Source organism: Ochotona princeps, chromosome 6 (assembly GCF_030435755.1).
Source record: "Ochotona princeps isolate mOchPri1 chromosome 6, mOchPri1.hap1, whole genome shotgun sequence".
Classification (NCBI taxonomy): Eukaryota; Metazoa; Chordata; class Mammalia; order Lagomorpha; family Ochotonidae; genus Ochotona; species Ochotona princeps.
This window is the reverse complement of record NC_080837.1, coordinates 54,456,487-54,475,110: the sequence shown is the minus strand read 5'-3', so window position 1 is coordinate 54,475,110 and position 18,624 is coordinate 54,456,487. Positions and strand designations below refer to the sequence as shown.

General features: G+C 38.0%; 1 protein-coding gene across 4 annotated transcripts in view; it reads right to left on the bottom strand.

Moving 5' to 3' along the window:
* Positions 1-18,624, bottom strand: part of AKAP6 (A-kinase anchoring protein 6) — a 555,986-nt gene that overhangs the window by 113,978 nt on the left and 423,384 nt on the right. For all 4 annotated transcript variants that reach the window (XM_058666317.1, XM_058666316.1, XM_058666318.1 and 1 more), the window contains one exon: positions 6,852-7,000. In XM_058666317.1, coding sequence (XP_058522300.1) covers positions 6,852-7,000 — 149 coding nt within the window. The remainder of the gene's footprint in view (positions 1-6,851; positions 7,001-18,624) is intronic.

Below are 18,624 nucleotides of genomic sequence, written 5' to 3'. Positions count from 1 at the left end.
ATGATGAATGAGATTTCACTCATTTTGGGGGTATGAAAAGTTTATAGCCAAATCACAGCCCTTTTAGAACACAAGCACAAAATAGGGATTTGCGTATTTTCTTACAGACATTTTAATTTTGCCTAAATCACTTCAGTGAAACATTTACCCCATTGTACCATCAATATTTTTATTGGGAAATTTAAAGCTATTTTGGTAGGAGATGGGAAAATGAACAAAAGAACAAACTGCAAAGAAAAGGCATAAGCCTTGCACACTCAAACGAAGTAGTTTAGGATTCCCCTAGGTGCCTCTCATTGTCCTTACCGCACCACTCTCGCTTTTCAATGGCTCCATCAACTCCCCAAACTAGTACAGAAGTTGTTCTTAAATGAAGGGATCAGATTTTCTGTGGACCTACTTATCTACACCTTCGTATTTGATGTTACTGTCAATTTTGAAGTTATTTTGCCCAGAAAGAAACTTCTCTGGTATGCCTTTGTTGGCTCCTGGCATTACAGCAAGAAAGTGAAAGACTGTACAGGCATATAATAAGTTTAATGTATTCCCACACTATAGGGCTATAATGTTGTGAACCCAAATGAGTAAATCTCCATTGATAAAGTAGTTTTTGTTTGTTTGGTTTTTACTTTGTTTGCTTTTAAAAGGCAGAGAGACAGAAAGAGTTTCCACCCACTGCTTCACTTCCCAGATACAAAAATACCAGTAGCTGGGTCAGGCTGAAGGCAGGAGACCAAAATTCAGTCCAGGTCTCCCATGTAAATGGCAGGGACACAACTACTTGAGCCAGCACTTGTCCCTAGTGAGGATGTTCACATACAGAAAGCTTGAATCTGAAGCAGAACCAGGACTTCACACGTAGGCATTCAGATATGGGGTGCAATATCACAACTGGAGTCTTAACTGCTGAGCTAAATGCCACATTTTTGCTTTAGCCCAGACAAACCTATTTTGGAAGTCACACAGTGGCCAAAATATCAGTTACCAAAGAAGTAGTCAGGCACATTTTGTTCCTTTTCCGTGCATACTGCATTGTGGTCTTACTATTTAACGATACTAAGTACAGAGAAAGGAGCAAAAAGGGCCTGTATTGAACACTAACTAGTCAGTTACCCATTATATTGAGCAAGAGTCAGAAGAAAGTAGAAATGTAAATGGAAGTGAGGTTTCTTTGGGTTATCTGGTGATTTACCTAAGAGTTTTCAACACGGGCAAGTAAAAGAGCCATTTCATGGCCTGTGCTTTTAAAAAAGAAAATGTTTCATGAAGTAATGTTCCAAAAGTATCCACTGAGTAGAAATTGAAAATGATCCTTGTGTGTGAGACAGAGAAAATGAAAGAGAATAAGATTGTGAAAGGGAATGAATGTTTATCCAATTGCACAGAGAGTTTGGGCCTGTTGCTCAGCAGAAAGCAAGACCTCAAAGGAGACAAATCCAGGGTGATTATATTCTTTCACAGTTGGTTAAATATACCTTAATTTAGAGAAATAAAGTTGGTTCTTTATTAAAAATAAATATCTGTCTCATTTATTTTAAAGACAGAGTTACAATGCAGAGGAAGAGGTTTTCCTTTCCATTTGCTATTTCTCTCCCCAAATGGGTGCAACAGCCAAGGCTGAACTGGTCCAAAGCCAGGAGCCAGGAGCTTCCCATTGTTACCATCCATTCCCATGCACGCAAGGGGAGGCAGATCTTTTTCTGCCTGTAAGTTTCACAGATGATTTTGATGCAGGGTTCTGTTTAAGAAACATAAACTCAATAATCAACTTCAGAATGTGGGCTTCAGATTCTCCCCAAGTCTTATTTTTCCACATCTCCAACTTCCTGCCCCATGTTCCAGTCCATGGAAAAGGAGGAAGTCTGATGATTCCATATCTTCACCCCCCACCCCTGTCTCCTAGGTCCAATTCAATTTACTTACTTATTCATGTGTGCATTCATCCAGCACCCAATCTATGCCAGTCACAGCACCAGATGCAAGAGAGGATACAGTAAATACAACAATGCAAGCCCGCCTCATGGGCCATCCTGTGTGCTCGACACTCCCTGGGAATCCTCTGCCTTTCCTTGCACTGCCCATGCAAACATAGGTTTAATGCCACACTCTCCAGCTAGACTGCAAATCCATGAAAGCAGAAATTGTAGCCTGTTTTTCATAGTTATTCACTCACTATGTGTTTTTAGGTTAAATCGAAAAGGTCTTCCCATGTTCTAGGCTTCTTTTGGAAAGCCTCTCCAGGCCCATCTATGCCTTTTCCGATCTGCTCTAATTCTCCTGGACAGAGCAGAACTGCACTGCATTCTCAAGGAGCCTGTCCCCTGTCTCCTACAGCTTTGGACTATTCTGCCCAACCTTTTGTGTGATTTTAATGAAATTCCTTTAAGACTCTTTCATTTCTCCATAGTAGAAAGGTATTCTAACTTAAATTCCAAACAGTTGGGAAAATGTACAACACAGTATTTAAGGGGAGAAGTTTACTGAGGGTCTGTCTGAAATTAGCAGAATGAAGGCAAAGTGTGATTAATGAATTGACTGGCACATTTTTTTTACCTGGATTGAGGTTTTAGCTCTATCTAAAATCTCTCTCCGACAAGGAAGTCATCCAGCCTTTTTTGCTACTCAGTTCTCTGATTCTCACATGGAGCCAAAGGCACAGCTCATAGTTTATACTAATCATTGATAGCAAGTAGAATGCTTCCTAAGGAAATGAATAACATCACTAAAATTCACTTAAAAATGAAATCAGACAACATCTCCACAGAAGAATTGTCTAAAAAATATGGCTGCACTTTACAAAATACATGGAAGGTAGGTATCCTTGACAAACTGTTCAGGACATTAGAGTGAGCCCTCAGTGAACACTTAATGGATGAAAGAAACCAAGCCATTGACTAATGTTTTCACCACAATCAAGACGTACTGCCTCCTGCTACCACTGAGACCACAGACTGCACACTGCAGGGCCTCCTGAGAGCACTGGCTGTACCTGGTGATTCGGAGCCAGGGTCAAGTGTCTTCCAAAGGTGCACATGCTGTTTCCGAAACCTACATTACCTCACATATGTTCGGGGGAAATCCCCCTGCCAGGTATATTCCTGACAGCTAACTGCACAATTCATAGTTGGACATGAGCTATGAAACGTCATTATGATTCACGCCTTTCTATCAAAGCAGAGGTTACATATTTATTTCTAAAATGTCAGAAATTAATACCACTACTCTGTGTATCAGCTGAGGCCTTCCTAAATTAGCCTACTTTTCAATGTATTACATACAACCTAGGCTACTATACATTAGTATATAGAACCATAGCATTCATGAAGATAAGGGGAGGAAATGAAAACATATATTTTGACTTATCACCTTCATTTTTCTGCCCTATATTGTGTCTGTGTGCATTTTATATGGAATAATAACTATGGAAAGCCCACACTGCTTCCACAATTACTTTTTGAAAACAACACTCATTCTGTGTAACTAAAGGAACAGTTAATGAAGTTTGTATGTCATTGAAAGAGATAATTTTTTCAAGGCCATATTATGTTCTGAAGCCTTTAGATATAAGAATTTGACCGTGGGAACAGAAAGTCTTAGGGGCTCAACACCCTAGATAACCTCACCCACATGCATTTCTCAAACAATGCTTTTCTGTATGTTAACAGAAAACAGAAAGGGGTATATGGTTTTGTCTTTAGTATTAAATAGCTGGCATTTCTTCAGATCACTCTTAAATCTCTGACAATGCACACCCTTCAGCTCCCCAAGAAGTACGAACAAGGGCTCTCAGGCTAGTTCACCTCCTCCCACTTCACAGCACAATGCTTGTTGTTAGCTGAGCAATCCCCAGGGTAGATTTCTGATTTGCAGAGGCCTGAGTAAGTACGCAGGTTGGGTCCTTGGAATCTGAGGTCAGAAGCACGAGGTGCTGTCCAACATCCAAGACTTTTAGAAAACATGGAAATGTGACCTAAAGTTTGTGCTTGTACGTACACAAGAGACTACTTAGGCAATCAGAGAAATTAAAGTTTATTAAGGTCTCCAAACAATTTATTGTGCATGGTCCAAGATTTAATCCTTTCTCTTTTACTTGCTGCTATAGTTTTCTTTTGGTATGTGTCTAGTGGGGCTTGCAGTGCAATGCAATGGGTTAAGCTGTGATGCTGGCATCATATGTATATAGCTCAAATATGAGCTCAGGTTCAAGTCCCAGTTGCACCACTTTAGATCCAGCTCTTTAGGGAATGTTCATGGGAAAGAACTGGAAGATAATCCAGGTACTTGGGTCCCTGTCACTCACAAAGGAAACTCAGATGAAGTTCCAGGTTCCAGGTTTCAGCCTGGCCCGACCCTAGCTAGTGCAGCCAAATAGAGAGTGAACCAGTAGACGGAAGACTGTTCTCTTACTGTAACTCTCTTTCTCTCTCTCTCTCCATTCGTCTTTATGTAATGTTGCCTTGCAAATAATATACAGAAATATTTAAAATAAATGTATATTGAATTAAGAAAGATTAACTCACTATTTACATAGTGTATCTAATATTTACAAAGTGATAGAACAATAAATTATACATCTAGGTAAATTTGAAAACTTGAAAAACATTTCCTTACATCCTAACAGAATTATAGCAAAGGTCTGTTTTTCTTATTCTTAAAGACCCCAGGTTTTTATAAGAAAGAATTTATCATCCTTCTGCTTAATTTAACCTAAGAGACCCTATGAGGGCTGGACATCCAGTCAGAACTATCAGCAACTTTAAACAAAATTGCAAGAAAATCCTCCTTCCTCCTTCTTTTTCAGAGAATGGTTTGGCTACAGTAACACCTTAAAGGTTTATATAAAGTTATTAACAAGTAATACCACTTTAGGAAACAGTTTTGCCTTCTTGCTGTATAGCTCAAGTAAAGAAGTGAAATAGGTTTCTGTTTCTGTGTTTATGAGTATGATTATTATCAAGTCATTAAAACTATTAAATAATTAAATTTCATCAGCACTCTTATTCTTTAATAAACAGCTACTAAATATTAAGATCAAATTAGAAAAGGGAAAATATAGACAGTGTTTGTATAACTTTACAGACATTTGGAAATACTGTAATATATGAATTAACCATTTAATAGTATGAGTAGATAGTATTGTATCAATACAGTTACATGTCTTAGGCTTGATAGATCACCTAAGAAATTGGGTCCTTTAACAAACCATGCAAGGTTGAAATATTATTACCTTATTCTAAATGACTTAAGGATTTATTTATTTATTTATTTTGGAAAGTTGGAGAGATCCTCCAGCCACTGATTTACTCCCCAAGTGGCTGCAATGGCCGGAGCTGAGCTGATCTGAAGCCAGAAGCCAGGAACCCCTTCTGGGTCTCCCACATGCATACGGGGTCCCAAGGCTTTGGGCCGTCCTCGACTTCTTTGCCAGGCCACAAGCAGGGATCTGGATAGGAAGTGGAGCAGCTGGGACACATACCGGGCCAATATGAGATCCCAGCATGTGCAAGGCAGGGACGTTAGCCACTAGGCTAGTATACTGGGCCCACAAGGATTTAACTGCAAAGTCAAAGACAGAGGGAGGGTCAGAAAGAGAATGATTGTCCACATGCTGTTTTAGTCCCCAAATAACTACAGTGGTAAGACCTGGAATGTTTCTAAGATCTCAGAAGTTTCTTCTGGGTCTCCCACATGGGTTCAGGGATCCAAGGCTTTGGACCATCATCTGCTGTTTTCCCAGGCTACTAGCTGGATCAGAAGTCAAGCAGCCAAGACACAAACAGATACACACATGGGATATCAGTGCCACAGTCAAAGGATTAGCCTACCATGCCCTCGGGCCAGTAGCTCTAACTGTATGTAAAGCTAAATATCTAGTCCAACGTCTCTAAACAATTGCTACACTTCTATTATTCAAGAAAATGATATTTTTCCAGTCTTCCAGTGAGGCTCTACTATTTCAGATTTCATCAAATAGATATTAAAATAAATCATGTAGTCTAAAAAGGAAATACATCAAAACAAGGTATATAGATGAAAAATCAACACTAAAGGCACACTATGGTCCCAAAAATTAAAAAAAAAAAAAACTAGTGATGAAGGATTATTTCTGGGTTGTATGACATCAACTGATTAATCCACAGCCACCTGCAATGGAATTCATAATAGTTAAGATATGACAATTAGCCCAGATGTCCATCAGAAGATGACTGGTAGAAAAAACAATGTGGCATATACACACTATGGAATACATCTTAGCCATAAAAAGGAAGGCAATATTCTGCAACAAAATGAATGTAACTGGAAATGATTATACTTATTGAAATAAGCCAGTAGCAAAAAGATAAATAGCACATCTTTGTATGATTTGTGGTAAGTTATAAAGAATACCAGAAAAATGAGACCCAAGTGAATGAGAAGGGCATTTCTGAGATTTGATTATTGTTTCATAGCCCGTATTGATACACCTACAAAATATTTTTCCCTACTTGTTGTTTCTTGAAATCTTTACTCAATGAAATGGAAGCCCGTGATTAAGAAGTAAAATGAAACTACATCATTTTAAAAAGAAATTTTTTTAAACCAATAGGAAGGAGGAGAGTTGGTGGGCGCAGGAATAGAAGGGAGGTTAAAGTATGTTCCCACATCTGTGCTGTTTACTTTATGTGAGTAAAAAACAAAAGAGAAAAATCTACAGTCCTCAATTCCACCATGAATGGAGAAGAACATAATTGCCTTATCTATTGTTCTTCTTACCTGTTAGCTGGGGAAGAATACTGCCTAAGCCCTACCAGCAGAGAATTATTGAAAAAGTAAAATAGTGGCAATAAAACAACCAAAAAATAGTTCCCTACCCGTTACTTCCCAGTGTATGAACTTTCGACATATCAGCAAACTCTTCTTTCCTCTTGCTTCTGCTGGTGTACTGCTCACTGTACAGTTTGAGGGACATCTGCTCAACGGCATCTCTTTGTGCTTCCAGGCAGCATAGTTGGACCTCAGCCTAGAGAGAGAAACAAACAGGAATTGCTGCTTTAATCCAGAAGGAATACATTTAAGGTGAAGTGTGACAACCCAAAGAACGGGAATTGTTCACATCATTATACTGCTGCTTTTGGGATTGGATTTAATGCAATCAGCTGGGCATATTGCAGAATTATATTCTAGAACTGAATCTTAAAAGTTCTTCCTTAAAATATTACCTGAATAAATGAACTCCCAGAAGACTCAGTAAGTATCACAAATATGCCTAAAATCATTATACCAAATAATAAGACTGTGCATAAAAATTCTGTGAAATTCCTTAATACAATTCTTCCATATATTGCCACATATGTAACATTTCTAAACATCCCCCAATTCATACAGAAGAATATATATATATTGAATGTTTCTCTATGGTGAATATATATATTTATACAGTGAATGTTTATCTTTCCTGAGGATAATAAAAGGATAATAAAAAGCCTATGATTAATTGCTACTTCTATAATAACTATTTCTTCCACAGTAACAACAGACTTCCTTTATTTCATTCTGCTGATTTTCTTTTAGTCTTAACAATTTTAATGTAGAAGAAATGGTTTTTCTAACATGCAGGTTTAGATTGTTAAATGTTTCAGTTTCTTGAAGCTCAATGTAGTAATGGAGAGGTAGTAAGCTCACCATGCTGTTTTCCATCAAACCAAGACCAAAAGAATGCTGAATAATATTTGGCATGGAAATGCACTGAAGAGAAGCTTGATCTATTGCAGATGTTGTAATCTCTATGGCTTTAGGGTTCCCTAGAACACCAGATGAGACCAAGAATGAAGTCTTCTCGGGGAAATTCTGTGTTCATGTATGTTGGGAAACTAAAGTTTTATTTTCATTTAGTGTATTACATTACATTCAAAAACATTTATTAGCATTTATTAGCATTTATGATAAACCCCAAAGTGGCTACTTATGATTTTATTACATATTATTCTAAGAAAACAGTTCTGGATTGGCTGGAGAGTCTATAACATGAAAAGTCAACTTAGACATGACCTATTTTTAGTATCTAGAAGCCAACCAACACCTTTTGTCTGGATTCTGGTATTACACAATTGGCTGTGAAGGAAAATTCAAATATTATAAAATAATGGCTTATGGGTAAAATTGGGATGCTTTAAATAACATAGGTAGGTTGTCAAAAGCAAAGTTTCAAACTACTGTAGAACTCCCATGCTGTTGTTTTTCATAAGCAAATAGTTATTAATGAACTATACTGGTAAGGAAGAACTTAAAAGAAACAAGGTTAAAATTAGAACAGTTTTAATTTAAGTGTCAGAAGTCAGTTCAAAATTGCAACTTATCTACCAGTTTATGTGACTTTTCTTACCCAAATCAATTAGCTTGGACAAGCATAAGCACAACCAGGTTAAGAATTATGTCAAACACTATAAGCACAGAATTATGTTACTTGGAGTATATTCAGCTGGATGTAGGTGTTGCTGATGGAAAAGCACAAAGGCAATGCTGGATTAGTGTCATTTTGCATTTTATAAAGAATGTGGAAAAGGTGGTATACAGAATGTTAATGAAACATACTGTGAAGTGCAAACTAAGGGGTTCAGAAACACAGGAAATGCAGAAACAATTCTTACTAAAAAAATTACAACAATACAGTCAATATTAGAAATATATCAAGATACATCTTGCAAAGGGACACACAAAGTCTTATGGTATAAGATAAGAAGTTAAAAACAGTACTTCTCCCAAATTTTACCCCATCATTTTTCTACCACAAACTACAGGGCATACTGAGGAGGACATCCTTTATACTGAGTATTCATTCCATTAGAAAGGCCATGAGAATAATGCATCCATACTTGGTGCTAAGGGACATGTCTGATGCTTAGAGGCTTCTGGTACTTTTTAACCTTCCTAAGTAACACACTGCACCACAGCTCCTTCTCAGTAATGATCTCACAAAGGTATGTCCCAGTCTCAGGAGGCATCATAAAAAGAGAAGTAGTGTAGACTTGTCTTCATTACAGAAGCAGCAGCAGATCCTCTTCATAGGATCCCTTAGATACCTCTGTGCACTAGAGGAAACACCTCTCATGTAACAGGGATACACAAAACAAGAACAAAGCTGAGAGCACCTTCAAAGACAATTAGTCATCTTAGAGAAATGATTGAAATGCTGTAATCTCGGGCTTTTATTGCACAATATTTCACAGGCATCTGGCATAGAAAACTTCCCTGCACTAACAAGGAGATGAATTAGATGGCCTGGGTCTTTCCAATCCATCTCGCTCTCTCAGCTTTCAGTGATTCATTCCTAGATGTGCTAATAAAAATAGAACCAAAGTAGTTCCTTCTGCTATGGTTGAATGACTTTGCCAGTCTAAATCTCTCTGTGGACTGTCTGAAAATTTTCTCATCCTATACCTTAGTCCAAAGATAAGCTTTCAAGAGGAGATCTGTAAAAAAACAAATAGAATTCTCAGAAAACAGTAATACCACCTAATAAAGAATTTTATTAACATCTATAATCTACTTTTAAATCTAAAAATATTTTACAAATAAATTTTAACCTAATTAATATTAAGGATATGTGATCTTCAGGATTTGGCAGCTAGCTAAAGAAATAAAAATGGGAAGACTCAGTGACACATCCATCACCTTTTTTGTTCATCACTGAGGGCTGTGTCCTCTGTAGGAGTATTTGCAGATCAATATGAGCAGATGGTAGAAGTATGCTACATTTAAATCTTTAAGCTCGAATCACTGGTGGGACAATCAGAATCAACTGTCCAGCAGCAGATGGACATACCGGGACTGAAATACAAATCTTGAAGTAAAACTTGCAGCAAAAAAAAGGTGAAATAAGAATAAAACTGAAAAGAGTACATGATGAGAGGGGGAAAGGTTCAGTTCACAGTTACTGTAGTCTAAGCCTGCATTGCTTGTTGACTCACCCAACACAACTGATGGTCAGTTTTTCTACCTTCCTCCCTCTCCTCCAGCCCCATATTCCTATTCTATATTGTTCATTGACGCATCTTTCTGAAACACAGCTGAGATCAGTGGTATGTTGTTTCAGGGCTTGATTCTATAGCTCTTCATCCACACTCTCTTTCAAGGATTTAAATGCTGTTTGTATACGAATGCCTTCTAATCCCTCCCTCTGAGCTCCACACTAATCAATCCCTCATGCTGTTAAACGCATTACTTGTTCAAAACAGAATGGTTCATTCTCATCTTTGCTACTTCCCTTAAACCTTTAAGTATTTAGTCTTTGCTTTTAAATAAACACAGAATGTACTATCTATAGCAAAAACCTGAGAGTCTTCCTTGACTTCTCTTACCCCCAAAATTGTCGGTTCCAGTATGCTCTTCAACCTGCCCTGCTGTCATCCCAGTTCAAGTCTTTATGATTATCCACCTGCAGTATAACAGTTACCTTCCAACCATGTATCACCCTTCAGGCACAACTATCACATCCATTTTTCCCTTAAAGTAGCCAGAGTAATTTTTATAAAACATGAACTGGACTCATACCACATTCACACTGACGTAAAAACTCTCCATAGCTGACAAGATTTTATTACTGTATTACTATCTAACTCAGACCTCACTTACTACATGTTTTCTTCTAGATCACCATGCCTGTTATCCCTGCAGTTTTTCAATTCGTAAATGCTCTTCTGTATACAAATCCTCCATAACTTAAGACTTTTGCACCTATTTTTCTTTCTCTGCAACATTCTTAAATTAATGTCTGCTTATCCTTCAGTTCATAACTGATATGTTCCTTCTCAGACTTTCCCTGAATGGATCAAAACAAATCATTTCAGTTTCTTTTACAGAACACATCAGAATTTAAAGTTCTTGCATTTGGTGGTTGATGTTTTTTCCTGTCTCAATCTCTTGACTCCAAGCTCTTATTTCCTTTACCAGTTTGCATTCCCAGTACCTCAGTGGTATCTGGAAGATGGTAGGGGACTCAATAAATAGCTATTTACTTCTATGTTCAAGAAAACTTTATTATGTTTTAACAGCTGCATCAGGAACTTTGGGCTGAAGAACGAATGAAACACAGTCCTATTTCCTGGATGAGCAAGTGTGATAGAAGGGAGAGCTCTGCCGACTAGCAGCATACCATGAGAAATGATTGTGAAGGGAGGATAAGAAATAAAGTATTTGCTTAAATGTAAAGCTGGGCAGTGAAAACTTGATAGCTGTGCTGTTAACTCATTTGTTTAGGCTCCCAGAATCATGAAAAGATATGGTATGTGCAAAGCATAACAAGTAGAACTTAGGGGCATGAGGAATAAACTTTTCCTGTCATGCCCACAGAGTCATCTGATGCACTAGGCTAGCCACTTGCACAGCTCCAGCTGTTTGGTAAACTTTGAGCACTCCTCATGGAGAAATGAATCAGCAGTTCCTTTCAGGGAGAAGCCCAGAATGCAGCCGTGGGAATGCCTGAGAAATTCTATTAACTGGTACGCTCAGCAAACCTTTAACATCAAACTATATAGATTGCACTCCATCCCTTTCCACACAGATTCATTTGCTGAAGTCATAACACCAATATGACTATATTTGGATATAAAATATTAAGAAGACAATTAAGGCTAAATTTGGTCATAAGGTGGGACCCTCATCCAACAGGATTAGTGCCATTGCTAAGTTGAGGAAAGGACATCCCAAGTATAAGTGTGCCCCCACAGAGGAAAGGTGATAGGATACGCAGTGAGAAGGTGACTGTCTACAAGCCAAGGAGGGAGTCCCTACCAGAATCCAAACCAGTGATAAACTGCTTTTGCATTTCCAGCTTCTGGAATTATGATAAAGACATTTCTGTTGTTTAAACATCAGGCTGCGGTATTTTGTTTTTGCAGCCTAAGAAACATGGAAGTGCCGCCTTCTCATCTGACACCAGCTACAGTTGCTTTGCTATTCATCATTAGTAGCATGCTTCCTCCCTTCACGTCGTATGTATTCGGCACCTGAAGCATCAGAGATAATTTAATCAGGAAACAAGTCACAGTCCTTTTATTTAGGGGGCTGATGTTGAGGCACAGTACCTTACGGCACCACTTATGACTCCAGTATCAAAAACACAGTGTCTGTTTCAAGACCTGCCTGCTTTGCTTCTAATCCAGTTTCTTGATACCGTCCAGGGGAGGCAAGGGAAAATGCCCCAAGTGACTGAGCCTCTGCCATGCCTATGGGTGACCAGGGTAAGTTCCTGACTTCAAGCTTTCGCCTGGCCAAGCGCTGCCTATTGCAGGCATGTGGGGAGTAGACTAGCAGATTAGAGATCATTGTCTCACTTTCACTACCTCTATGCCTTTCACATTAAACAAACAAATAAATATAAAAAATTATTTAAAATTTGTTGGTGTTATTTTGGGAAAGATAAGTATCAATTATTTTTATATGAAATAAAATAAGTGAAAAAATGTAACTTGCTTTATTATTTTATAGGAAAAAACAAAACTGTGTTTAATCCAACAGTCCTATGGGACTTTTGAAGAAACATCATCGATCCACAGTTTGTGTCTAGAAGAAAATTCATGCTTGCTCTGAAAAACCATGCGTATCCTTCAGTAAAAACAAGGGGATCCCCTATTTTTCCTGGCAATAATTTTGTCATTTGAGAATATTCCCCCAACCTTAACCACAATCTTTTATTTTTAAACCTTGGTTTCAATATCTCTAAGTGCATACATTTTCCTTCTTTTATTTAAATAAATATTTACCGTTCCTTCCCTCTTCCCTCCTGAACAACACCCTAGCCCACATGGATTCCTTTTTCTGGAAACACTTTCAGGCCTAAAGATCCCAACTAACCTTGCCAAGGACTTCCAGGCTTGATTAGAATCTACACTTGGAAATTTGCACTCTTTTGTTTGGCAAGGTTCTCCATACTCATCCTAGGATTAGATTTGAAACTTTTATAGTTTTAGACTTGAAACTTTGATAGTATTTCCTCCTCATGATTTTTGTTGTCATTATTTGTGGTTCATAATTTCCCCAAATATTTTGCCTTTGGGCTTGAATTTATAGTGTATTTCCTTTGTCCAGAGAAGAACTCTCCATGGACATGTTTTACTACGTGATTAGTTCCGTGTTGGCTAAGTGTAAAGAAAATCTGGCATCACATTGAGTATGAATATTGCGTCACTCTCCCAGCCCTGTATGCATGACTGAATGGGGTGTCAAGCCTCCTACCATAGAACCAGAACACAGAATCATAGCACTAAGGGAGCAATTTACTTTTATGGAGTGTAACTAATTAAGGACATTTATTTATTCATTTAATAAATGTATCTTGAGTGTCTCTTATTAGTAATACATTGTGCAGGATCTAAGTTTGGTTCAGAAACAGTGTCTGCCCTCAATGAACATATAATGAAGAATTGCAGAGAAGATATATTACATAGTAGAATCTGAAATATTCATTCTAGAATAAGACCAATATTTCACCTCAAAAATGTTGCCACAGAAACATGTTGTAGGCTTGTTATAATGCTGCTGTTATCATTGGATAAAGAGTTATAAAAGTTTTAAAATATGCATCCTTTCCTTAAATAGGTAAAAATTAAAAATATACATAAATATTTAACAAAGAACCGCAACGTTATTACAATATTATTACTGAGCAAAGACCTTTTATATACTGAGCCTTGTTCAGTGTTAATCAAAACTGTGGTCATACTTGCAGATCCAGAGCATCTGCGGGTTCTCCAGGTTTATTTATAGATTGCAAGTTGTTATGTAAAACACAACTGACTGAAGTTAAAAGTATTGTGCTTACCTTAAAAGGCCAATTTTATTTCTATTGGCTTGATGTTGTTTGATAACCATTACAAACATTCACATTATCATAATTAGAAAATTCAATTTTAAAGCTATATCCTTAAAGATATTAGATAAATATCATTTAAGCTAAGCAGAGAAATCAACCATTAACACTATTACCATTATTTCTTCTGTATTTGGGTACGAGAGGAATGTCCTCTTCTTCTATTTTAATAACAGAAGAAATATGTATGAAAAACAACAACAAAAACACCCCCACTCCACAAACACAAACAACAAATGGATCACATAGTTATCTTTAAGGAGCACTTCATTCACCACTTTGTTTTGGTACTCCAAGTTCTTATAAAACTCAGCATTTCATGTCATGGGTTGGGTTAGAAAGGAGCTGTGACTGCATTGTGTAGACTGGAGGGGATGGTGAGAATTGTCTGTCTCTCCATCGCTGGTTCCTAAGCAAATCTGTGCACAATGGCACAGGCATCAAGTCTGTGTTCACATTGCACAGCAGTGTTCTTATTCCCGTCTTCGGAATTCCACTACAGAAAATCCTTATTTACTTTCTGGCAGAAACTAAAAATTAAAGATGTATAATGCAAAGATACAATCTTTGTTTCTCTTGCCCTGAAGGACTGACAGTTCCCTCCCAAGTACAATCACGCTGGCAAATGTCACCATTAAGTGTGACTATAAGGGCATGTATTCCACTGCTCTGAAATTCTACAGTTGTTCTTAGACACTGATAGCAAGGAAGGAATGAAGCAGGAACAACAAGAATTATTTTACATACTAATAATAACAATTTAGTTATCAAAACAGAACTGAACAAGTGTGCCTTTATGCCATTCTTCTTTAAAAATTTAGCCTCCTAGGGTTCTAATCATCAGTGCCTGTGGTTCAGGAATGCACAGTAGCGCTCAGTTCAGTGCCTATATCCTCATTTCAAAGAGAATCATTCAAACCGACATCTACCCTGTCAAGAATCTCCACTTTGAGCTGCTAATGTAGAATAAAATCAATATAAATTTTGATCATTTGATGAATATTTACTTCTTTCTTTGGTGTTTGGGGATTTGGAAGGGAAAAGTGCTGAATCAAGTCATTTTATTTTTTTGTGTGTGTGTGCCAACACCAATTTACTACCCTCCAGAAAGTTCCTGAACAAGATGTCTCAGGTGGCATGTGTGTTGGTTTTTCCTGTCAATCATAACAGTATATCACTAGGGAACCATAATCATTTCCCTTTTATACTCTTAGTATTCCAAAAAGGAATATTTTGATTACTTTGCTGGGAAAGGTAAACTTTCTCATTTAATCACACCATTGTAAGCCTGGGTGTCTGTTGTTTTTTTGGCATTCAGTGGAGTCTAAACTGATATAATCTGTTAAAAATTAAACACTTCATTTTGGGCTATGTCATATACAATAAACACAGTTTACAGATGCGTTCCTACAAGCCGAATCACCTTCACCTCAAGACAGTCGGCCTTCACAGAACCTGCACCACCTTCTGAGAAATAACAAGAATGACAACAAAGTAACTTTAATCAACCCAAAGACTTCACCATCAAGATGTTACATTTTTATTTCAAATGAAAATACAATGCATTATTGGTGAATGATATCAGGAGTCTACGAATCAAAATGTGATTCCACCAGGAGGCTGGTTGCATGAGTACAGCAGCATGCCATTACTTTCATTATAATATATTAAATATGTCAAAAAAATTTACAGTCCTTACCAGCGTTCCCATTGGGATTTTTAAAATAATGGTCTTTCCAAGTCTGAAAAGATCAAATTAATTACTAGCCCCCCACCGCCCACACACACATGTAAAAATCCTTATTTTTATAAAGTTCATATCTATGGCATAGCGGTAGAAGACTTATTATTAAGGAGATAGTTTCTGTAGATTTCTTGTAAATTAAATAAAAATGGCAGCAGCTGCCTTACCAAAAGATAATACAGCTCTGAACAATTTCTAAGATATTATATAGACAGGTGTTTTAAATATAATAAAGCATTTAGATTGCTAGATACCTTGCTAGATATGAAGGCAATTATAGAATGTCTTTGTTAAATTACATTTTTCATTTTTTGAAGGAAAGAAAGAATTGTCCTGGAAACAGTACCAACAGGAAATGATCCTATATCTAAAACAGCTGGAGACTGTAACTAATATAAATTTACTTGAATATAAAAATGCTGTGTGCCTCTGGAGACATGCAGCAACATGCCATAAAAACAGATGAGAATATAAAAGTATTTAAAAGAAAGAAAATACATTTAACTCGATATTATACTGAGATGTGGTCCATTGGTAACAAAAAAATATCTGAAGATGAAGAAAGGAAATTATGTAATTTAAAAAACACAATAGACATTTTATTTAAAATCAATGTATAGGAAATACAAAAAAATGTTTTCTAGGAGAAAAATCTTTGCTTTTAAATATATTGGTTATCCATCCACTTTTTTTTATAGATTTATTCATTTTATTACAGCCAGATATACACAGAGGAGGAGAGACAGAGAGGAAGATCTTCCGTCCGATGATTCACTCCCCAAGTGAGCTACAACGGGCAGGTGCACGCCGATCTGATGCCGGGAACCAGGAACCTCCTCCAGGTCTCCCACGCAGGTGCAGTGTCCCAATGCATTGGGCTGTCCTTGACTGCTTTCCCAGGCCACAAGCAGGGAGCTGGATGGGAAGTGGAGCTGCCAGGATTAGAACCGGCGCCCATATGGGATCCCGGGGCTTTCAAGGTGAGGACTTTAGCCGCTAGGCCATGCCGCCTGGCCCGATCCATCCACTTTCTAAGTTATAATAATTATGTAAAATCAGATACTGGTGTTTAATTGGGAAAGCCTAATGGAGTATAGCACACCTACCATGAACCAGCTAAATACCCAGAGGTTGGATGAGAATATTTTCAATAATTCTCAGCCATATGCAAGACCCTTCACTCACAAGTGCCTCACTACCCTTGCTCACTCCTCTGCCTCTACTCTTACTAGCTGTTGAATTAGAAAAACACCTAATATACTCATTCACATCAAATAGTTACAGGCATTAACAACTTAACATAGAATAAGAACATATCCAAGTTCATGAATTTTAATATTACTCACTTAAAGACTGAATTGCATTAATCTATAAGATAATTTTAAGAAAAGCTCTGGGAGAAATCTCTAACACTGATGAGTACGAAGAGAATGGAGAAGCACACCTACATCTTTGGTCTTCACTTCCATCATCTATTTCCATCGCTCTCTTTGGTCTATTTCCTACAGGTCTGGATCTCAGACAGGGGGAGACTATGCAAAGTTCAGGCTTCCTACAGGGCCCCAGTTTATGCAAGGAAGATGTCAGAATCTTGGAAACCAATTTATACGTGCTGAAGAGGAGAAATCACAACAAGATGGATTGAGACAAGAAGAAACACGGAGCAGATCAGCAAGAGGAAAAAGCAAACACTGATGATAAATGTGAAGAATACTTATCACAATAATGCCAACAGAAACCAAATGAAAGTCCTTAAAAAAGTGTTAACTTAAATAAAAGCCTTGTCTAATTTGACTTTATGATAGTACACTCAAAAGTGACACTTGAGAAACTAAACTAAACCTCAAAACATACACACACACACACACACACACTTTTCCTTCTTCAATTTCATCAAATTTTAAAGGCACTAACGGAGCCATCCTCTGATACATGAGACAGAGAGAGAGAGAGAGAGAGAGAGAGGGAGGGAGAGAGAGGGAAGGAGAGGAAGAGAGAGAGGGAAGGAAAGAGGGAGAGAGAGGGAAGGGGGGGAGAGGGACAGAGAGGGAGAGAGAGCGAGCGAGCTCTATAACAGTGATTCCCTTGCAGTTGTTTGTATATTTATGATGACAGAGTGGCGATCACTGCTATTCAGAACTTACAAAGCTTGATTTTCTGTTTACTTGTTCCTGAATATTCTTAATTGCTTGGCTATTATATTCAGAGACAATTTGGGAAGATGCAAATACATTTTTTAATTTAATTTAATTTGCTATTAAGGTTTATACAGTTGAGAGAGAAGCATGCCATGTGGGTCTCTGATTAGAGTGGGTAGGGTCAACAGTTGGGATGAGGATGGTCCATGTGTGGAGCAAGGTGGATGGGACAAATATTTCAATTTTGTTTATTCCTGTGTCCATGGGGTAGAGGGAGTAGGAAGTGGGAGAGGGCCACTCCTTTGCTGTCAAACTACATCAGCATCTGGGGACAGGGGACAGGGAACAGTTCTTTGATGATGTAGGGAAAAGTGTTCTGAGTGTGTTACTTGAATGGTTTTGATAGTTGAGACATCATTGACTTCATTGTAACAGAGTTGAAAAAATCTTTCCAGTCTCTTGGCTGACCAAGTTCACTTTAGTGTAACTAAGGTTACCACTGGCCCAGGAACATGTTGCAAAGCTTGGCCACGAGAGTGGTCAAATCTATCTACTTTCCATCCTCTGATGAGGCACTTGACATTCTCTGATGGCCTGGATGAACTGGTTCTCGCCCATGTGCATGTATCTGGGCATACTGATCCCTGCAGACATCAGCAACAAAGGAGGCCCAGCCCCGATACATGCACTCTAAGGTTGGCTCATACATACTGTGATTTCTCCTGTTGCCAGGGGTTGAGTCCAGCCATTGAATTTGGAAGTCCCCCAGGAAACCAGTCAGAGATGACCTCAGGCTTGACTCTTGTATGTGCCAGCCAGTGCAGCATCAGGTTTGGTTCATTGTCTGAACCAGCCAACACACATACTTAGTGGATGCAGCAGCCTGGTCATTCTGC